The sequence below is a fragment of the Zootoca vivipara genome, chromosome 15 (genome assembly GCF_965207765.1).
Source record: "Zootoca vivipara chromosome 15, rZooViv2.hap1.1, whole genome shotgun sequence".
Taxonomy (NCBI): Eukaryota; Metazoa; Chordata; class Lepidosauria; order Squamata; family Lacertidae; genus Zootoca; species Zootoca vivipara.
Genome location: NC_142598.1, coordinates 28,307,691 through 28,331,266, shown reverse-complemented (window position 1 = coordinate 28,331,266; position 23,576 = coordinate 28,307,691). Strand labels below are relative to the sequence as shown.

The 23,576-nt window shown below is 41.9% G+C and overlaps 1 protein-coding gene across 3 annotated transcripts in view; it reads left to right on the top strand.

Moving 5' to 3' along the window:
• The window catches only part of KIAA1958 (KIAA1958 ortholog), a 67,360-nt gene that overhangs the window by 10,032 nt on the left and 33,752 nt on the right, over nt 1-23,576 (top strand). For all 3 annotated transcript variants that reach the window (XM_035140447.3, XM_088658385.1, XM_088658386.1), the window contains exon 2: nt 12,606-13,770. In XM_035140447.3, the coding sequence (XP_034996338.1) occupies nt 12,630-13,770 (1,141 nt within the window). In that variant the 5' untranslated portion in view covers nt 12,606-12,629. The remainder of the gene's footprint in view (nt 1-12,605; nt 13,771-23,576) is intronic.

Sequence of the window (23,576 nt, the reverse complement as noted above, 5' to 3'; positions counted from 1 at the left end):
AATATGCCAATCTGCAGAAAATTAAGGTTGGCCACCTTCTGGGTGCAATCAAAGAGAACTCTCTGGCATAGGATAATGTACAAAGTGGAATTTTATTTTTATATTTCCCTTTGGCATGACAAATACTCCATTATGCCAAGCTTGTGCTTTCTGAACTAGCTATGCATGACAGCAGTAGAGCTTTGCTCTAATACAGAAACATTTGTATGGGAGGTTGTTATTCAACAGGGTCTTAATTTACAAGAAACATGTTATACTTTAATTGAGCCCTTTTCAGCAAGCTGCACCTGCTTTTACAGACATGTCTTGTGTGCATATGTACAGTTTCTGAAGGACAGTTAAAAGCTGTTCTCTTTAATCAGAAGCCAAGGCCAAACAGAATTATATAGTATTATAAAGATGGTATTATTATATCTGCTGGGTTACCATACTTTATTAAGCAGATTGTTTGCTTAATAAGCTAGGGGTGATTGGTTGTTCCCGAAAAGGGATCTAATGGCAGGAAGGTACTTTCCCTGTCTCTGAAAAGTGATACCTTTCAGCTAATACAAGAAGCAGACAAATGACAACATTGCCTCTTGAACAGACAGACTAAAATAAACACCTCTGTTTATGTTGAGGCGGACAGTGGACTTGTATCTACCAGCTGTGTGACTTGTGACTGCTAGCTTTTTCATGTGGTATATTTGGGGCCAAACAGGAAACCTTCCCCTTGGTGGAAATGCTCTAGGTGTATACATCAGAATGTGCAGAGGGCCCCTTCTCATGCTTGGCAAACATATGGCTAACAGAGGAGGAGCCTGGCCAGTGTGCACATCATAGAACAGGGGTCAGCAAACCTTTTCAGCAGGGGGCTGGTCCACTGTCCCTCAGACCTTGTGGGGGGCTGGACTATATTTTTTTTTTGGGGGGGGGGAAATGAACAAATTCCTATGCCCCACAAATAACCCAGAGATGCATTTTAAATAAAAGCACACATTCTACTCATGTAAAAACACCAGGCAGGCCCCACAAATAACCCAGAGATGCATTTTAAATAAAAGGACAGATTCTACTCATGTAAAAACACGCTGATTCCCGGACTGTCCGCAGGCCAGATTTAGAAGGCAATTGGGCCGGATCCAGCCCCTGGGCTTTAGTTTGCCTACCCATGGAATAGACCCAATGTGCAGGTGCAAAGCCAAGTCAATATTTTGTTTCTATACCAATTGCTCAGTGTGGCTCTTCCCTGAAAAACTATGAGTGGGAAAATGCATAAGTGTAATTAGGGAGTGGGGAGAAATTCAATTTTGTCTGCATTTTAACAAGAAGCCGCCTACTTCTTGAAGCAATACATGAATCAAAATAAGCTTATCCTTTGCAATTCAAATGGAACTAAACCCTTTTGGACTTCACTGCTTAGACAAGTAACCAGTATTGTACTAGCTAGTTGACCCCATAAAGGTAAATTATTGGGGTTTTAAAAAACCACGTATCTCACATTCTGTTGCCACCTGTTCTCTCAGCTACTAACAGAATCTTTCCGTTTATGCTGTTTCATCTGAATGTAGCTTTTGGACAGACAGAAAGTATTTTTTATCAGTGATATTGCCATGCTGCAAAACTGAAATGTCGCAAGTAAAAATGAGATGAAAGCATACTAAATTTATGACCCAGTTTGCACATCATTTTAAACCATAGTCAATGCTTTACTGTGAATGTGAAGATTGCTCCCACTTTATTCCTTCACATATTGTGAGCAGGAGTAACAAACTGTGGTCCCTGGGTTGGATCCGAACCAGGCATCATTGCACATTTAAGTGAACCAAAGCATGCTTAGAAACCCAAGAACAATCTTTGGCTTCACTTTGTGGTTTGTTTAGAGTGAAACAAACTACCATTTTTTGGTACCTTTACAAACCATAGGGTTAATTCAAGCATGCTGGTATCTTCTTGTTTCTCAGTGGCCCCTTTTGGGCTACAATTCTACTGGCACTCACCAGCTGAATTTGCTCTTAGTGGAAGTTCAAGCTTACGTAGTGTAACACTAACCTGGGCAGTATGACAGCAGTTCTCAGTATGCTGGCAAGTTGTAAGGAAGAGTTTGAGTAGGAAAGTATGCTGGAAGACTTTCTTCCCTTTGGTACATAGGATATTGGGACTAGATCATTATTTGGTCTGATCCAGAAGGGATTTTCTTATCATATACAGTTGTACCTTGGAAGTCAAACAACCTTGCGAGTTGAACGTTTTGGCTCCCAAACACCGCAAACCCAGAAGTGAGTGTTCCAGTTTGCAAACGTTCTTTGGAACCTGAACATCCGACGCAGCTTCCGATTGGCTGCAGGAGCTTCCTGCAGCCAATCGGAAGCCATGCCTTGGTTTCCAAATGTTTTGGAAGTCTAACGGACTTCCGGAACGGATTCCGTTCAACTTCCAAGGTACAACTGTATCTGGTATAATGTAGTATATAAGTCATTGTATTATCAGGTTAAGTTACACTTTCATACTGAATTAACTGAACACAACACTCAAGTTTCAGTTACAGATGCTGGGTTTGGCATTGCTTTAGCATGTGACTTTATTCAAATGTTGTTCTGCTTTGTCCTTAATTGCCCGCTCAAGCTGTGAAAGTGTATAGTAAATTCTGAAAGCTAATTCACCAATATCATTTTCTCCACACACATAATTGTAATGTACAGAGTTTCATGCAGCACCAGAGCAGCGGAAATCAAGTTATATATTTAGTAGAGAAACAGTTTCTTTTTGTCTTCGGACAGGGTTTTCAGGAAGTTGGCAAAGGAAAAACAACTGCATCGTTTCCACGTCATTCATTCATTCATTCATTACAATTATTTACTGGAAAGTATTTGAGGGTAGGTGGTGTAGTATACTCTGTTGCTTTTACATCTTCTAGACATTTAGGAGAGGAAACTGAAGAGGCAGCACCAGATAAACATGCATCACATATAATAGCATTACTGGTAAGGAGGTTTAATTCACTCTCCAGTTATGAGTTTGGCCAGATGAGTTGCATTCAGTTTGCAACACAGTAATGAGTGTTGTGCAGTCTCAAGAAATCAGTCACAGAATAAAATGGATTTTATTTTTCATTAGGTGTGTATTATTTATTGTATCTGATGTAAATGTTCAGCAGACATCTGATGCCACTATCAACTGAATACTGTGTATTTTGGTAGCGGAAGCAGAACAGGTGTTATTTTACCTTTCTGCACAAAATTTTCCTGTTGTTTTAGTGCAACCATGAACCCTGAATTGGTTCTTTGAGGTGCAATGTAACTTTGGTCAGTTTATAAAAAAATTAAAAGCCAGTCTTTCTGCTAGGGATTGAAAGGGTAGTACTGTAGTGTTTAATAAAAAAATTCCTTCAGTAGCACCTTAAAGACCAACTAAGTTTATATTTTGGTATGAGCTTTCGTGTGCATGCACACTTCTTCAGATACACTAGAAACAGAAGTGTCAGACCCTATATATATACAGAGGGTGGTGGGGGTGGGTGGGAATGGGTGATGGGCTGATGGGAGTGGTAAACCTGTAGATGGCTGCTGATGGCTGCAATTAGTCCTGGGCTGAGGTGCTAAAGAAAGCTTGATCATGCATAATGAGATAAGAATCCGATGTCTCTATTCATCCCAGGTGCTTCCATGGTTTTAAGCTTGGTAATGATTTCCAATTCAGCAACTTCTCTTTCCAGTCTGTTCCTGAAATTTATCTGTAATAAAACAGCTGCTTTGAGATCTTGTATAGATCTTGTATGTATCACTAAACACTGTAGTGTTTAGTGATACATGTGCATTGCTGCCTTAAACTGGTATATTCAGACGCAAAACCCTACTGGGTTCAATGGTTCTGACTCCCTTGGAAGTGTGTGCAGGGTTTCAGCCTTCATCTCCACCCCACACACCACCCCAAAGCAGTTTGAAAAGGGCAATTGCTCACTGTGTGTATACTCAGGGCTTTTTCAAGTGTTCTTCAGATGGCAGAATGCACTTTACCAGTCAGTCTGTTTGTTGAGCAGGCAGTTGTAGCTGAAGTCTTGCCATGCTATACTTGGCAAAGCAACCTCTTCCCCAGAAGACTCAAATATATTAAAGGATGCCATACAGAGGAGGGAGAAAGGTTGTTTTCTGCTGCTCCAGAGAAGCGGACACGGAGCAATGGATTCAAACTACAAGAAAGAAGATTCCACCTAAACATTAGGAAGAACTTCCTGACAGTAAGAGCTGTTCGACAGTGGGATTTGCTGCCAAGGAGTGTGGTGGAGTCTCCTTCTTTGGAGGTCTTTAAGCAGAGGTTTGACAAACATCTGTCAGGAATGCTTTGGTGGTGTTTCCTGCTTGGCAGGGGGTTGGACTGGATGGCCCTTGTGGTCTTTTCCAACTTTATGATTCTATGAGACTTGCCAACGGTAGCAGAATGGTGGTAGATGACTAGAAGGAATATGGTGCTGTGCTATGGCTTAAGCAAATGGAAAATGAAATCCTTCATTAAAATGCTGTAAACTGGAAAGAACAAAAAAAATTAATAAAAATCGTTCACTGTTTATTAGATCACCTGCTGGTGATACTGTATTGCTACAGCAGTCTCTCCTGATTTAAAAACAAAAACAAGCAAAACACCAGTATTAATGTCCTCTTCTGTTAATGCCATTACACCATCGCACCATCAAAGCAACTTTAAACAAATTACCCCCCCCCCCAAAAAAAAAATTTAACCTGCAGTTATGGTTGTGTTGTATATAAATTGAGGCAGCACAAATTTTCAAGCAGTTACTGCACTGTGTGAGGCAATAAAACTGAAACGGAACAGTAATTAATTCTCACAAGAGCAAAGAACTCTATATAAAACGCAGCTGAGAGGCTTCAAAGGAAAATATTTTGGGACTGCAATGTTATTATATTTGTACAAGGGGGCCATTCCATTGTCACGGGTGGGACACTTGGACCATGTTTTTTGGTATTCACACATGTGTAAGAATGTAAATATACATAAAAATTAACAACCAAAATTTGAACTATGTTCTTAATAAGATACTGAACATTTTACTAATTTTTTATTATTTTTATGGATATTTTTGACAATTTTATTAAATGTTAAAGTATTGTCACGGGTGGGACAAAAAAAGGACACGGAGCTTGAGATAAGTTTGATTTATGGAAAAACTCTGTGAGTTGGGAGGTGAATCAATTATAAACTCAGCATATCTGTTTAAATCAATGTTTATTGGTTACAACTATGCAATCAGAAATTTAGGTTAAGAAATTTAATGATACAAAATTAAGGAAAAAATGCTGTCACGGGTGGGACAATGAAATGTCACGGGTGGGACGCGTCTGGCATACACTTGATTTAACATACAATTAAGGTTGTTAAAAATGGAATAATTACAAAAAAACCTTTTGCTATTACTATACTTACTATCTACTATAGCCTACAAAGTATAATGTTGTATTTACTAAAATTAAAATCTATTTAAAAAATATTTTCTTCTAGTCCATCTCTGGGCCAATTAACCACTTTCAAACACATCTACATTTTCAGTAAATTCATAAAAAATGTTCCTTCTGACTCGTTTAACATTAGGTTGGGGTAAGATACTAAGAATATGTTCAAACTGCACATATGATATGTCTTTTTCATCAACTTGAAACAGCTTTCCAGAATTGTTAACTGCTCGCATACACATCACCTTGACTTCTCCATCATCTTCAACATTACTTTGGCATATTGCAGCATATCTATATTTAGTAGGCCTGGTTCTTTGTCTTTTTGTAGTTGCTTCAAATTCAACTAAAACATATGTCCCAATAGTCACTCCATCAACGAACGGCTTCACTCCAACCACCGGCACATCTGTTTCATTTGTACAACTTGCTACACCATCTTGTTTTTCTGTGTCACTATCAGAATCTCTGTAAACATCAGAAACTTTTAACTTGAACAGTTCTGTGAAGACTACGTGGGTGGACTTTTGAAAAGAAGGTCCATAAACTAAACTTCTTTTGTCTTTAGCTTTAAAAAAATGGTTGGACTGCACGTTTGGAATCTTCCTCACCAAAGTCCAGCGCTCATCTAGCATCGCCATATTTGCACTGATATCAGTAGGTGTTAAAAGGACAAACTTCACTCTCGGTACTGCTTTTTCAGCACATTTAACAAAATCTGATGCTGAATTGATTACTACTCTCCTTTGTTTCACTGCATTCCAAACTGCTTGCTTAGTTAATCCACCAATCCCATCCACGGCACCCTTGCCGTGGGATGTAGCAAAAAAAACCCATTCCCCATCAACACCAAAGTCTTCAGGCATAAAACACAGATTGGACAGTGTGTACTTATTTTTGAACTGACCAGCACACCCATCAGAAAAGATTTTGACCTTTGTCAGTCTGTTAAATTCTTTCTTAAGTTCTTCAATTATGGCTTTTAGGCATGCATATACTGAGTATTTGTCGTGGGTTAAGTGATCCAAAACCACGGCAAAAGAACGTACTTTGCCTTGAGTCCAAGCGCAACCAGTAAATACTGTGATTTGGTTGTGGGTCCAGTGTGCACTTTGGATTTCATCTTGCGATGTTGCCAAATAGTTTTCAGCAAAATCCACTTGAAGAATCACCTCATCATCAGCTACTGTGTCCTTCATATTTTTGAAAGCTTTAGCTTGTAATCGCTTTACAAAGAAGTGCTTCTTAAATTTACTAAATTGATTTTGTAGCTCATTGACAGCTTCTTCTATGGTTCCTTTTGCTTCAAAAACCTTAGGCCGGCTAGAACAGTCATCTTTCCATTGCTTCCAGAAAATCTCAGACGACATGTTTAAGTCTTCATCAATTAGGGTGTGCAAATTAAGTACACACTTTTTGCATTCACCATTCATGCACTTTTCATTTTCCAAATCACAACAAGTAAGGCTCAAAAGATCAGAATGTGTGGAAGGAAAAAAAATGTCTTTCCTACTTATGGCTTCAATTAGGAAATTGAAATTAGCGTGGTATTTGCAAACGCAAACATTGTGTGGCATTTGAGAAGCTAAGTCAATATTTTTAGGCCTCAGTTCATAAAATTTTGATTTGCTGATTTCAACTGTTGGGTTATCAATCTTAAATAAGGCATAGGCCTCTTGGACTGTCATATTCATATGCCGCTTTTGGATTTTGATTCTTTTTCCACTTGTTGGATCTTTAATAGATTTGACATCCTTAATTCCTGGTGCCTGCCTGCTAATATCATCTGAATTATAAAACCCATGGACCTTTGCGATATTATCTTGTGAAATAATAGAACTTTTGGTGTTCTGTTTAGGGCTTTTATCAAATAGTGTTTTTGACGCTTGAGGTGAACTCTCATACACAAGCTTTCGTAACACGGCTATTCTTTTCCGTGGACTTAATGGCAACACTCTTTTAACTTTGGTAACAGCCTTTCCAAGAGATTGTGGGCATTTAAATGACCCAATCTCTGGAATAGTAGTGTCGCCAATTGGCCTAGATTCTTTTTCTTTTATCTTTTGTCTGTACTTTCTTTTGCACTCAGTTTCTTTCCGTCTGTATTCCATAAGTGATTTTGCAGACAAATTCTTTACCAACTTCATCTTTTCTCGCCTCTTCTTATCTCTGACCCTCTCCTTTTCTTTGAAGCTTTCACATTTGTTTTTATCTTGTTTTAGTTTTTCACGCAGCTTTCTCATACGTTCTGCAGATGTAGTCTTTCCCATTTTGTGTATTGATTCAAAGGTTATATTATCTTTATTACTGTATGTATTCGCATTAGGGTAAAGTAACGGTAACTGCCTTTATGTTCCAGAAGGAACAGCTACTATTGGTTCATTCAAGCAGCTGCATTTGGCTCCTTAGTCTTATTGGTTTCCACCAAAAGGCAGCTTTGTGATTGCTTGAGATTGTTCCCTCCAAAATGTATCTCTTTCTAGCTAGTTCCCCTCTCCTCAGTCCCTCAGTCTTGTTTGCCAGAATAAAGAATTATTACATGAGGAATCTGTCTCCTGTCTGCAGAGAGCTGAAATCACTTGCTGAAATCACTAACTCAAGCTACAACAGTTAGCAACCTAATAAAACAAGCTGAAAACTGTCACGGGTGGGACAGAAAAAAATTATTAAAATTTCATGGTGTTTACATTAATTAACTGCATTTTTATTATTGATAGGTGTGTTATACTCTAATACATACTCCCACAATAAAACAAACATAACCTATAAATTAGTTTTATCACAAAATAAACTTTTGTACCTTTTGCTGTCACGGGTGGGACACTGAAACAGCATCCCATTCAATAATAAAAATAAAATAGAAATAACTTACCTATTTAAAATTTTTCAAGTCCAATGTGTAGACAAAGTTATTCACTTTAATAATATACCAACAATGACAACCACAATTTTTGTTTATCTTTAAAAAATAATGCCAACCTAAATGAACAGAATTAAGCTACACAATCAGAAAAGTGATACTGAAACTTCAAGCTCAAATTTCTCATGAAAAAAATAATTTCAAATTCTTTTTTCCTTTGGAATATTGAACTTTAATATGTTTAGTTAATGAAACTATAAGTAAAATAAGTATATTTTAAAAATAATTTTTTTCTTATCAGGCTCATTTTTCACGGAATGGCCCACGGGACTAAGCATAATGTGAGTTGGCCCCAAAATGATGTTCTCTCAAAGTGTGTTCTCATTATGATAGATAAGGTGTGCAGAGGGTGTGTGTGTGTCTGTGTGTGTCTGTATATCTGTTTATTGCATCTGTCCATGGTGTCTCCGACAGTGAAAGTGAGATCTTCATTGGATAGTCCTCTGCAAGTCATTCTCCATATAAGAGGTTGTCATTTTGAGTCCTCTGTTCCCTTCAGTCTTTCAATGGTCACCTGTAGCCTCTACTGCAACATTATCCCCAGGTGCAACATTTATCCCAATAGGAGTGAAAAGCAGCAATTCACTTAAGTGGCAGAGATCTAGGAATGTTGTTCCAGGACTGTGCCTATACATGCTCTGCGGAGCCAATCCAGACTCCCACTTCCCTGATTGTCCCATCATCCCACCTTCTCATGCATCAGGAGAAATGGCAGGGCAGGAACGAATGCATAGCCCCTTGAAGGAGTTGTGGAATCCTTCAAGGTCACACGTGAGGGACAGGGAGCCCCCATTTCCATGGTGGCAGAAATGCAACTCTTCCTAAAGAAGTCCAGCAAGCCTCTTGAGGAGCCAGGGAACTCTCATGAGATTGTGATGTGTGCCTATGGCAAATGCAAGTAGGAGGCCAAGGGTGAAGACAGCTCAAGGCTTTCTTTGCTCCACGGCTAGGTGACAAAGTCGAACAGGAGGGGGAGCAACCAGATATTCCTGCCCACCATTTCTGAGAACATAAAGAGAATCCAGGAGGGGCAAAGGAGGGTACCAGGTCAAAGGCAGCGTTTAAGCCTTCATGGTGACAACCGTTGCTGGAGTTCTACTTGAGGACAGCACTGTGTCGGGCACTATACTGGCCTCTTTGATGACCTCATTGTTAGGGCCCTGGGTTATTGGTCTCTGTCAGCTATGTCTCATACTGCAACCTACTTACACCCATTGAGGAAACTGTGCAAGGGAAGCCCCCCCCCCCTAGAATGCAGTGCCATAACCAGTATCCAGTTTTACTTGTGGGATTGCCTTATTCCACATGGAGCATGGCACGAGAGGGGGTTAATCCTTAAAGAAAATTGGGATTCTGCCCGCCACCCAACATGCAAACTGCAAGCATTTCAATCTGAATTGAAAATTTTGCCAGATTTAAAAAAGAGAAAACCCAGACACAAAAGTTGTTGAACTTCAAAAGAAATTTGAAGTTTTTGAGCTATTTTAAAGGAACGTGGGTTGCCATATGTCCGGGTTTCCCCAAACACTTGCATGATTTTCTGAAATTCCACCTGGACGCTATCCTGGATATGTCTGGGAAAACCCAGATATATGGCAGCCCTCATGCTAGAGTCCCGATCCCTATCAGTTTCTGCACTTAAGGGAGCAAATATGGAGCTAATATTCCGGCTTGGGATTCATCTAGTCCAGCCTTTCGCATGATGAATTCTGCATATAAGTTAAATAAGCAGGGAGACAATATACAGCCTTGTCGTACTCCTTTCCCAATTTTGAACCAATCAGTTGTTCCATATCCAGTTCTAACTGTAGCTTCTTGCCCCACATAGAGATTTCTCAGGAGACAGATGAGGTGATCAGGCATTCCCATTTCTTTAAGAACTTGCCATAGTTTGCTGTGGTCGACACAGTCAAAGGCTTTTGCATAGTCAATGAAGCAGAAGTAGACGTTTTTCTGGAACTCTCTAGCTTTCTCCATAATCCAGCGCATGTTTGCTATTTGGTCTCTGGTTCCTCTGCCCCTTCGAAATCCAGCTTGCACTCCTGGGAGTTCTCGGTCCACATACTGCCTAAGCCTGCCTTGTAGAATTTTAAGCATAAGCTTCCTAGTGTGTGAAATGAGCGCAATTGTGCGGTAGTTGGAGCATTCTTTGGCACTGCCCTTCTTTGGGATTGGGATGTAGACTGATCTTCTCCAATCCTCTGGTCATTGCTGAGTTTTCTAAACTTGCTGGCATATTGGGTGTAGCACCTTAACAACATCATCTTTTAAAATTTTAAATAGTTCAGCTGGAATATCATCATTCCACTGGCCTTGTTATTAGCAGTGCTTTCTAAGGCCCATTTGACTTCACTCTCCAAGATGTCTGGCTCAAGGTCAGCAACCACACTACCTGGGGTGTGCGAGACCTCCATATCTTTCTGGTATAATTCCTCTGTGTATTCTTGCCACCTCTTCTTGATGTCTTCTGCTGCTGTTAGGTCCTTACCACTTTTGTCTTTTATTATGGTAATCTTTGTACAAAATGTTCCTTTCATATCTCCAATTTTCTTGAACAGATCTCTGGTTTTCCCCGTTCTATTGTTTTCCTCTATTTCTTTGCATTGCTCGTTTAAGAAGGCCCTCTTGTCTCTCCTTGCTATTTTTTGGAAATCTGCATTCAGTTTCCTGTATCTTTCACTATCTCCCTCGCATTTTGCTTGCCTCCTCTCCCCCGCTATTTGTAAGGCCTCATTGGACAGCCATTTTGCTTTCTTGCATTTCCTTTTCCTTGGGATGGTTTTCATTGCTGCCTCCTGTATAATGTTACGAGCCTCCATCCATAGTTCTTCAGGCACTCTGTCCACCAAATCTACATCCTTAAACCTGTTCCTCACTTCCACTGTGTATTCATAAGGGATTTGATTTAGATTGTATCTTACCGGCCCAGTGGTTTTTCCTACTTTCTTCAATTTAAGCTAGAATTTTGCTATAAGAAGCTGATGATCTGAGCCACAGTCAGCTCCAGGTCTTGTTTTTGCTGACTGTATAGAGCTTCTCCATCTTTGGCTGCAGAGAATATAATCAATCTGATTTCGATGCTGCCCATTTGGTGATATCCATGTGTAGAGTTGTCTCTTGTGTTGTTGGAAAAGAGTGTTTGTGATGACCAGCTTGTTCTCTTGACAGAACTCTATTAGCCTTTGCCCTGCTTTGTTTTGAACTCCAAGGCCAAACTTGCCAGTTGTTCCTTTTATCTCTTGAGTCCCTACTTTAGCATTCCAATCCTCTGTAATGAGAAGAACATGTCCATAGTTTAGATGCCTGTTAAGCCCATGTTAAGCCCATTTGATTACAGCATGAATTGCAGCCAGAGTCCAAACATGCTTACTCAGAAGCAAGCCACAATGATTTCAAGTGAATTTGCATAGGACTGCAGCCTTGAGCATGATTATATATCCTATATAATAATATGCAAGTGTCTCTGCGTCCAGTCCCTGTGGATCTGCCGGGAGGTGGGAGGAGGGGGTCCCGCCATTGTCCCGACCAGAGGTGTCGCGCTCCTGCTGCTGGAGGAGGAGGAGGAAGGAGCCCGGAGCTCGAGGCGGCCTCTCCGACGGCCCCCTCGGCTCGACGCCCGCTGCCTTGGCCCGGGCCGCCCTCCTCAGCCCGCTACCTCCCCTACGGGGAGGAGGCTCGCCAGCCCCGGGATCCACCCACCGCCGCCTCCTTCTCAAAGCGGCGCCCATGGTGGCAGGCAACCAAGGGACGGAAAGGAGGCGACGGTGGGTGGATCCCAGGGCCGGCGAGCCTACTCCCTGTAGGCCAGGCCAGGCCTGGCCGAGGAGGCGACGCCACGGCCACGGCTTCTCCTATAGCCGAGCGCCGGGGTTGCGATCCGGCCTTGCCACGACACACGCTCTAGCACCCGTTATTTTAACGGGCTTCAAGATACTAGTATATATATAAACAACAACATATGGATTAGGTCCTTAATATCTTTGCTACATCTAAATGCTTAACCAACTAAAACTGAACCTCTGCAGAAGTAAATGGCTATGCTGAGAAATACCTTTTACAACTTGTTGATTACTGCATTTACTATTTTACATGGTTCTTTGTGCAAGGAAAACATAAATAACACACACACACACACACACACACACACACACACACACACACACGTGTAAAATGTGAAATGTGAAGTCAAATTCAACTGCAAACTTTGGTTCAGGTGTAAAGCTTTCTTGTGTCTCCTCTAGGTACGGAGCTGTTGAGCCTGCACCATGGAGGACTGCCTTCACACTTCTTCCGAAAACCTTTCCAAGCTGGTCAGCTGGGCCCACAGCCACGGGACCATATGCACCCTCATTCCAAATCTGAAGCACCTTCTTTCAGAGGGCTCACATGGCAACCTGACAGCTATGTGGGGCTGCAGTGCAGGCCATGCCTATCACTGGCCTCTGACGGCAACCTGTAGAGCAGGCTCGCAGGAAAGAGTATGTTTCCAGGACAACAGGAGCTTCAACTCGGACAGCCCCAGCCTCATGGGCATGCCCCCGGACACACAAGCCAGCCCAGTGGAACGCTACTCTGGGAGGCCAGGGAAAGCAAAGTTGGACTGCAACAGAACCAGAGACTCCTGTGATTTCTCTTACTGCAGTGAGCCCTCAGAGTTAGATGAAACCGTGGAGGAATATGAAGATGAAGCTACTCTTTTTGACATGGTCTGTGAGTCCTCGGTAACAGATGAAGATAGTGACTTTGAACCTCGCCCTCAAAGATCTCAGACCAATTCCCGCAAAAGGCCAGCCCCGGGCGCCACCTCCTCGTTCCATCCAGGCTCCCATTCTCAGGTCGTCGATGAGAACAGTAGCAATGTGTCCGTCAAAAAAATCAAGCAAGAACTCCCCGAGGATTATTACATTGTGGCTAACGCAGAGATCACCGGTGGCATCGACGGCCCTGCGTTGTCCTTGACACAGATGTCGAAACCCAAAGCTCACCCTGCAGCCTCCTACCCTGTGCCGTCTAAATCCACCCCTCATTCGCCACCTTCACTCATTGCTGAATATGATTTGCAGAACATCTCTGCCTCCCCCCAGAAGCCTCCCAAAGTAACTCTGGCTTCGGCAGGTAAAGGGCCTGGAAGCAGCCTGGCCGTCAACCCTCAGGCAGCCCTGCAGATGCCTGCCAGCACTTCCAATGCTGGCAAGTCATTAAGCATTCCTTTATCGGCCTTGCAACTCCCTGGGCAAGAGGAGCAAGCGACCTCAGAAGATGCCCTCCAGCCTGTGCCAAATCAGGTTCCCAGCGATGTAGCACTGTCTCCTTCTGCTAGCACAGAGCCAGAAGTTAGCTCCAGTCAGCAGCACCCAAGCACAGCTCCTGCCATCACCACGGAGCCAATGACACAGACAATACCAGGTATCAATACTTGGAGTGCTTCTCATGATGTATTGGGTTTTTGGGGGGGAGGGACGAGGTATTTTAAAACATTCTATTACAAGGTATAAGTTCAAATACTTCACACGTGCAAGTATGGATCATATTATGGGCAGTGCTTTCCCCCTGGTGGTACGCAACAGTACGCAGTGCCACCACCTTTGGGGAGGGAAGGATGTGGGACCCTGCCAGAGCATTGCGCCTCCTTCCCCAAGCCTGGGAGGCATTTGCCCAGCTTAAGGAAGGAGGTGCTATGCTCTGACAGGATCCAGAGCCCTGCTGCCTCCTTCGCAAAGCCGGGCACCTCTTCACCTGGGCGGCAGCGCCCCAGTAGGTGAGTGGGTGGGCGAGGGAGCATCAATTAGCTAACCCACCCTTACCGCCCAGCCTTGGTGTCAGGCCACACCCCTCCCCCATTTGCTGGTTCCTCCCCCTGTTTGTTGGTGAGCACTAGCATTTTTTTGTTTCCTGGAAAAAAAATCACTGATAGGTCACATTAAAAAAAGAAGAAAATGTGTTAACATATCGGTAAAGAATCAGTATGATGGTTCCTGCCAAGGTAGTTCAGAAAGAGATCACTAAAGGGGTTTATTTACCATGCCATGGCACAGACTTCAATGCGTCGTGACAGTCAAATACAGTTAAATGGAAGTAAGTCCCAGTGTTTCAGTGGGGCTTGTTTCTGCAGAATGGCTGGGCCAAGCCGCTGCATTGCAGCATCATACATTTGTCTCTTATGTGGAGGGGAACAAATGCCTGGTTTTTTAGAAGGTGAGCCTTCTGAGAGGGAGGGATTTTTATCAGGGCGAGTTCCTGGGCAACCTCTGGCAGTGATGGGCATAAATTGCAACATGATGGTGTTCCGTTCCTGAACAGACATGACTGCCTTGCAAGTCAACCAGACTTGGTAGGGAACTCCACAATGGAAGAGTTCTACAGCTTGTACAGAGAAGGCTAGTGATAGCCTCTTGTCAGACTTCAGGCATAACCCAAGCAGGACTCCAGCCAAGCTCATTTAAGAAACGAGGAGACCATACAGGAAGAGGCTCTCATTCTCATACTTTGACTTTTGAAGATCAAAAGCTGTGGGTTGAGCGATACCAATAAATAAACTAAGTGCAACCCAGCAGCACTTAAGGGTTGCTGTGACTGACATCAGTTGCCATTGTCCCCCACTCCCCCCCCAAAGGCTATAATGCATTAAACAAAACCAACCCCAGTCATTTTAAAACTAAGGAAGTTACAATTTGAATGTTAATCCAAAAATTTTGTAGGTTTTGTCTATTAGTAGATCTAGGACTTTCAATGGTTTAAGCTTGGGGTCTAGCCTAGTGAGTTGTCCATACTCTGTATATATACGCTCTGGTCCCAAAGCCCTCTTCAGGCATGGAAGGGAACAGAGATGTGATTGGAAAGCTCTATAAATTATTTGTATTAGGGTTAGGCCAAGCAATCTGATACATATGCTAGGAGACTGGATTTCTGCTCTTGCCTGGTCAATAGGTTTTCTTCTTAGCTTCTTGTTGGAAATCCTTTTTATGAACTATTTCGCAATTGGTTTCAATCTAACATTCTCTTATGTTTTGGAATGTCATGAAGTGAAGCTTGAAATGTGCTTTGCTTTTTTTTAATGTTGCAACTTAAACTTGATGTCAGAACCTTCTAAAAGTTTTATTGCCTTTGAACCAATAGTATTTTTAATACTGCATCTTGTATATAGTTCCCTTGTTGTGCAAAGACAATTAGCAGCAAAATGTGAGGTGTTTAAAACAGTAGGTGCTTTATTTGCTGACAAAAGGGAACGTTTCTTTAGAGTATTTGTATTTGAATGTTGCTAAGGATTAGAGTTTATTGAACAAATAGTGATTCATTGTAACTTTTGAGTGCTTTTATATGGACCTTGTAATCCTTTAATGGTTTTTAAAAAGTTTATTCATCTTAAATAGAAGTCTGGCTAGCCAAAGTCCATTATAAACCTTTTAATGCTGAAAATAAAAACTTGTTCACCAGTTTTATAATGTTGGTTATCTTAGTAGCTATGCAGCAAAAAGTATATTGAACTTAAACACAGGTTTAAATTTTGTCCTTTGCAATCCTCTCTACTTAAAAGGCTTACCAAAGGGAATCCTTCATATTCCAGTCCTTTAGCACTATGCATATGTAAACTAGAGACATATTACCTTGCAGATTTTAGGTGTGGTTTGAGCGCAGAGGCAAGATTCAGATAGGGCCCCCAAAGCTTCTTTTTGATATACTTAAAATTAAATTATGAAAAAGACAAGATTGCAAAGAACATTTCTTGTGAACATTTCCTACTTTTTAATGCCTCATAATAACTATATTTTCTTTATTTTTTAAAATTTTATATTCAGTTTTTCATCATTAACATCATTCAAACTTAAATACAACAATATTTATACAATTGCGGGATATTTTCAATACAGTTGACTTAACAGTGACTTAACAAGTACTAACTTAACAATATAGCACTGCTTAACAGTGACATCTTTCTTTTTTTAAAAAAGGAAAGTGGTTTCTGCCTTTTAAGGTAAAGGGACCCCTGACTATTAGGTCCAGTCGTGACTGACTCTGGGGTTGTGACGCTCATCTCGTGTTATTGGCCGAGGAAGCCGGCGTACAGCTTCCAGGTCATGTGGCCAGCATGACAAAGCCGCTTCTGGCGAACCAGAGCAGCACACGAAAACGCCGTTTAACTTCCCGCCGGAGCGGTCCCTGTTTCTCTACTTGCACTTTGACGTGCTTTTGAACTGCTAGGTTGGCAGGAGCTGGGACCAAGCAACGGGAGCTCACCCCATCACGGGGATTCAAACCGCCGACCTTCGATTGGCAAGCCCTAGGCTCTGTGGTTTAACCCACAGCGCCACCTGTGTGGTTCCAATTAATATTTCATAATAATATGCATGCAGTGTGCAGAACTAGCAAGTTGGCAAGAGAAATAGATACTTAAAGATGTTCAAACATATGTGATCAGTCGTACAGTTAGGGTAATTTTTGATTCTGGGTGGAATTATTTTGTAGCCCTCTCCCAACCAGACTGAATGGTCTGATGAGGACCCCTGTCTTTAGATGCAAATGTGTATTAGTTACTTCAAAATGTGGTAAGTCAGCCCTGCTGCTATTCATTCCTCAGATTGAGGTACAGAACAAGCCCTGTCCTGCTCTGAGTGCACCACTAGATAGTGATTTGGAACATGCTGGGCGACAGAGGCTGCATCTGTTGAAATTTCCTCTTCTGTATAACTACTAAAGGTGCACAAGTTTTGTCTTCCATCGCATAAGGGCCAGCTGCGTCTTTGATGCCAGTTGCTGATCACAAGTGATTTGAAAATTTGCTTGCTTGCCTGCATGATTGATAGAAGTTTATCACCTATCATAACCCCTAGGACTGGGCCAGGCTATTTATAGCATAAATCTTAACAAATGAATTATCAAAACATACATGCATTGCAGAGAAAGTTACAGAACCTTAACTTAAGATTCAGAGCTCTCAACCACTACGCCAAATTGGGCTCTGATTTTAAATGACAGAATTTATAGCTCTTGGCTAAGTCAATTTCTGCAGATAGCCTCTAGGGCAGTGTTTCTCAACCAGTGTGCCTCCAGATGTTTTGGGACAACAACTCCCATCATCCCTAGCTAGCAAGACCGGTGGTCAGGAATGATGGGAGTTGTAGTCCCAAAACATCTGGAGGCACACTGGTTGAGAAACACTGCTCTAGGGTCACATCCAGATGGAAGTGGTCAAATGAACAATTAAACCACTGTTGTGGATTAATCAGATGCTCTCTCTTTCCCCCCCTGCTTGAAATAAATAGTTCAGAGGTCACTGGCCATTCATCATAAAAAATGGAGCCTAGCTCTGCCACTGAGCTAAATATAACATGATCTCCTGGCACACCATTTTGAGTTGGAGAAATGTCCAAACTCTCGTGGCTTTAATGTAATGTACTGTGTGCCATTGGGACAGGGTTAGCTACAAAACCAGATCAAGTCAGTTGGCATATATGTGTTCAGGCCTGTGGCTACCTGCACACTGCCCAAAAAGAGGAAATGTAACACTTAAAAAACAAAAAAGGACAAAAAGACAACACCAATTTGCAATTTATAAGAATAGGTGCATATTGAGAAGTAATTGCTATAAGAGAAACCACAGTACATTTTCCTCTCTTCTGGGGAGACCTGTGTGCCTCTCAGCCTTCTGTGCTGTCTGTTAGTGGGCAACTCCCAGCTCCTGCTGGTCATCCTTCCTGTGGTTTTTTGCTATTAAACTGAACCTGGACCTTCAGATACAGGGCTCCCTGTACTCCCTATACAGGACTGTACTCTGATGACCTTTCAATGGAAGGCTCTCCTCTGTAAAGTAGGACAGCTGGCTACCTTTCTGCCTCTGTTCCAGTGCCGGATTTACGTATAAGCCAGTGATGGCCAAATTTGGCCCTCCAGCTGTCTTGGGACGACAATTCCTATCATCCCTGTCCACTGGTCCTGTTAGCTAGGGGTGATGGCAGTTGTAGTCCCAAAACAGCTGGAGGGCCAAGTTTGGCCATCACTGGTATAAACTAAACAAGCTATAGCTTAGGGCCCCACTCTCTTGGACCCCCCTAAAAAAAATTAAAGGAAAAAAATCCTGGTTGTACGTTTCCTAAATTTAAGATAAGTTCAACAATTACTTTTAAAAAATACATATTTTGTTATGTGCAAATGGCTTTAGAGTCCATAAATTACTAGCATATATTCAACACAAAAAACAGTGACCATTTGTTGTTGACAAAGGACAGCTGGACATATAAAGGGCCCTATTACCTTCAGTAGCTTAGGGCCTCATCAAACCTAAATGCAGCCCCGCTCAGTTCTACACCTTTAAAAAAAAATATCAAAGCACATTTGCAAACCCTGAAGTACTGTTCTTACAGTACTTGTTCATTGAGCAGGGTGAAGGCAAGAAAACTAGCTGGGAGGGTGCTGATTGTATTCTGTGGATTTGTGATAAGTCAGAATGCTTAAAATATGCAATGCTTAAAATTTAAAATATGCAACATCCCTTTCACAGGGCAGATGGGAAGAACTCAGATTTCATTTGTTGCATACCGTTTCCCCTGCAATGAAGTTTCAGATTTGTTTTGTTTTTGCAAAGCTGATAGTGCTGGCAGATTCATTTGCAGAAAAGGAATTGTGAATTGTATGCTTTACACTCCTTCCTTGCACTAGTGATCTTTACTTTATCCCCCCCCCCTATCATGCTGTCCATCTATTTATATTACTGCCAGTAAGTACTGGCGGAAAAATGTATAGCTCTGTGTTCTGGGATTTCCTTATGGCACCCTGGCAACTCTTTGCTCCCACACCCGACAATCAGAGCATTTGTCTTCCCCACCCAATACAGTGTGGTGTTGCTAGAGCAGATGTGTTTATGTGCCAAGTTTTTGTTTTCTTTCCTCTTGCTTTGTAGTCTGGCTCCATAGAAATTCAAATAGACACGCTGCTCCCCAGCCTCCTGTATTGTTTGGGGTTTGTCCTGTCCTGTGAAGCTCACTTGATTTAATTGCAACTCTGGGAAAACAAATTAAGAGTCAGAAAGGTTGGTCTTTGCATTCTCACTTCAGCTGTACATGTGCATATGCTGTTTGTTTTGGTTTCCATTCACAGATATACATAAACACACACACACACACACACACACACACACACACACACACACTTGCTCATTCTGCTGTATTTTTGTCTTCTGGCTTATGATAGCTGTCAAGCAATGAAGCCCCAACTACCGGTAAATCACACAACAAGCCTACTGCCAGTTTTGGGCTTAAACAAAAGTGTGAATATTTATTACAGGAAAGCAAGGGGGCATCTGAAAATCACATGGCAAAACAGATTATGTATAAAGTAAGGCTATCGTAAATGTCTCCCTTTCAAAATGAAGAATTAAAAACATCTGAGGTGATTTCCCCCCTCCTCTCCAGAATTTAATTATTCAGTTTGTGCTATTAACGGCCCAGAAACAATTCTGGGAGGAAGGGAGCGGCGAGACGAGCTGAAAAATATCCATTGCACAATTATGTTGGGGATATGCATAAACACTGCCCTTTAACAGCAAGTATGTATGAAGAAGAAAAGCTGAGCCAAGTCCAGAGTTAATTAGATAAGGAGGGTAATGGTTATTGCCAATGTTCACTAGCACAGTTTTCAAAACTCAGACTGCCACCAGACGAACACCATCGCTTCTCAATTTACATGTTCACAGACATATATTTCCATAATCGACATGTTTTGAATGGAGAAAGCATGGATTCCAAGTGAGATCCAGCTCAAATGCAAGCAAGCCCCAAAAGTGAGGGTAAACATTGTTAATAAATATATTCCTGGTTGCATAGATAATTAAGAAATATACAGTGGTACCTCGGTTTACAAACACAATTGGTTCCAGAAGTCTGTACTTAACCTGAAGCGTACTTAATCTGAAGCGAACTTTCCCATTGAAAGTAATGGAAAGTGGATTAATCTGTTCCAGACGGGCCCGCGGAGTACTCAACCTGAAGCGTACTTTATCCGAGGTATGAGTGTAATTGGTTCCAGAAGTCCGTACTTAACCTGAAGCGAACTTTCCCATTGAAAGTAATGGAAAGTGGATTAATCCGTTCCAGAAAGGTCCGCGGAGTACTTAAACTGAAAATACTCAAACCGAGGCATACTTAAACCGAGGTATGACTTATAAAAGTAGGAAGCTGCATTATGCTGCGTCAGACCATTGTTCCATCTAGCTCAGGCTTTCCCAAACTTGGGTCTTCAGCTGTTTTTGGACTACAACTCCCATCATCCCTAGTTAGCAGGACCAGTGGTCAGGGATGATGGGAACTGTAGTATGAAAACAGCTGGAGAACCAAATTTGGGAAACCCTGAGCTAGCTCAACATTGTCAACAATGATGGACAGCAGCTTTCTCAACTTTCAGGCAGGAGTCCTTTAAAGCCATACTTGGGTGTGTTTCAGTTACCTCAAACCTTTTGCACACAAACCACATGATCTACCACTAAGCTATGAACCCTAGCTCAGTGTTTCCCAACCTTGTGCCTCCAGCTGTTTTCGGACTACAATTCCCATCATTCCTGACCAGTGGTCTTGCTAGCTAGGGATGATGGGAGTTGTAGTCCCAAAACATCTGGAGGCACAAGGTTGGGAAACACTGCCCTTGCTCATGAACCCACTAAAGATTAGAATCTACTCCAGAAAAAGTGCAGCTTTGGTATTCAGCTGACTAATGAAAAAGTAGCCCACTGCTCTGCTTTGAGATCTTTTTTGTTGTTGTGTTTTTGTTGTGAACTGCCTAGAGCTATTATAGGGAGAGACATGCTATAAATATTTTAAATAAAATAAATAATAGGTCCACTGGAAATTCAGAAATTGCTGATACAAACAAGTATCTCTGCCTGATCTTGGTGGCAATGGCTCCTGATTTTGGATATCCTTTATTCCTGGCAAGGCTTTACCCCCTTCCCCCGCCCCAAATTGCCAACAGCATTCACTGGAGAGGTTTCTAAGTTTTCATATTGTGCCTAGTCAGAAAGAATGCAAGTTGGGGGGACGGGAGGCACATTATTTTTTTAAAGTCAGAAACTTGATCTGATGCAAAATTTGAAAAGAAAACGGGAACATTCATGTAAAAGCAGTCTTTTTGTAGCTACCGGTATGCTCATTCCAAGGTGAGAACACCATGAAAATGAGATTCCCTGGGCAGTTCGTATGGGTTCTCTCTGCACTTTTAGAAGCTGACAGCAATAGCTCACATGTTATATCTTTACATCTCCAGTGGATATAACACATAAATCAGAACAGAGCATCTGTGATTCACTACCTTTGGCAATATAATAATATAAGAAATCCTGCTCAGGGCCTAAGAACTGCGTGGACCCTCTTATAAGCAATATATCAGCTGAGTACTGTCAGGTTCTACAGAAAACTCCAGAGTGTGATTTACTATATTAATTACAGTCTTGTGGCTTCGTGTTGCTCAGCCTGAAATTACAACCACATTCCAAAGTTGATTTAAGAATATTCTTTGGTTAGGAATACAGCACAGCTTATTATGATTAATGTAATAAAATATTTATTGCATATTCTGTTTTTTCTTTGTTTCTCTGTTTAGTGCCCTACTTAGGAGGCCTGTACAAAAGTTGTAGCATCACATTACCAAGGCCAGACTGGATGCGATGGCAACAATATGTGTCTGCCCTATTAAGGGATAAAGCATGTAGTGTAGAGGCAACTTCCAATTTACGCTGGGGTTATGTTCCAAGACACTGTGCATTTAAGTGAAATCACTTATATTTGAAACACCCCTGAAAAGCCATGCTATATTCTCTATAATAAGGTTGAAATCAGTACCACTTCCTCTTATCCTTCTCCCCACATGTTCTGCAATGCTGACACACCATATTAATTCACTTTACCAGGCTGTCAGATGAAAGACAATATAAGGAATATAATTGACATTATAGAATATCTGAAGGTCGGGAATGAAAAACAAGTGGCACTGGTGTTTATAGATGCAGAGAAGGCCTTTGACAACGTTTCATGGTTATTTATGAAAAACACACAATGGAAGTGATGAATTGTGGTGAATCATTCTGTAGAGGAATTGATGTAGTTTATTCAGACCAATGGGTCATGCTGATTATGAATAACATGACAACTGAAAAATGTAAAATAATGAAGGGTACAATACAATTCACTAACAGAACAATTCTATATACGTAGTATGTCAGGACCAGGAGATACACAGACAGAATGACCACCATATCCAATGCATGGAAGGGGGAAAGCACCCAACTGGAATGTTTTGTGTTTTTGTGGTGTGAATAACCCTTTGATGTTTGGATGAAGGGTGGTGTGTAATAAAGAAAACAGGAAATCAGCACCCTCTGCATCCCTGGAAATGCTTCCATAGCCTGCCAATCAGGAATTGCGCTGGCGACGCTGTCTGCAGGCCCCCAAACATGGAAGCAATCAATAAACGCATGATGCTAGGGAAGACCTTTTACTGATAAACACATAGAATAAGAAAATTGTAGAAGAGACCCTGAGCATCATCTACCGTAGTCCTGGGGTTGTCAACCTCGTCCCTACTGTCCACTAGTGGGCATTTCAGGATTCTAGGTGGGTGGTAGGGGGTTCTATGGCACTAGCTGAATCCTTCTTCCATCAAGCACGGGTGGGTGGTAAGGAAATTTTACCATCCAGAAAGATGCATTAGTGGGTGGTAGGTATAAAATGGTTGAGTACTCCTGATCTAGTCCAACCCCTTGCAATGTAGGAATATGCAGCTGTCCCATACGGGGATCGAACCTGCAACCTTGGTGTTAGCAGCACCATGCTCTACTCAACTGAGCTATCCAGGTGATCATGATAATACAAAAACACATTTATAGATAAGCATCTGTGTTGGGCAGTGGCTTGATATATAGTAGGGTAGCAGGTACAAGTGTCCCTTGGTGGCACTAGCTTCATGCTAGAAAGCCATTCACCCCTTGCATAGCTGTCTGCCATGGAGATTCCAAGGACTCAGAATCCTGTGTGGAGCAAGGAAGTTAACAACGCTACAGAGGACTACCTGGGAGCATCCTGGCCACTGCTGCTAGGGGTCCTAATTTGGCTCCCAGGGCCCTTTATCTCCAAATCACACCCACCTGCCCCACCCCCAATATCATATGTCACATCACAGGTGAGGCAAGTAAACGCCTGCCTGTCAACACTTCGAAGTCCATTTCCAAGCTG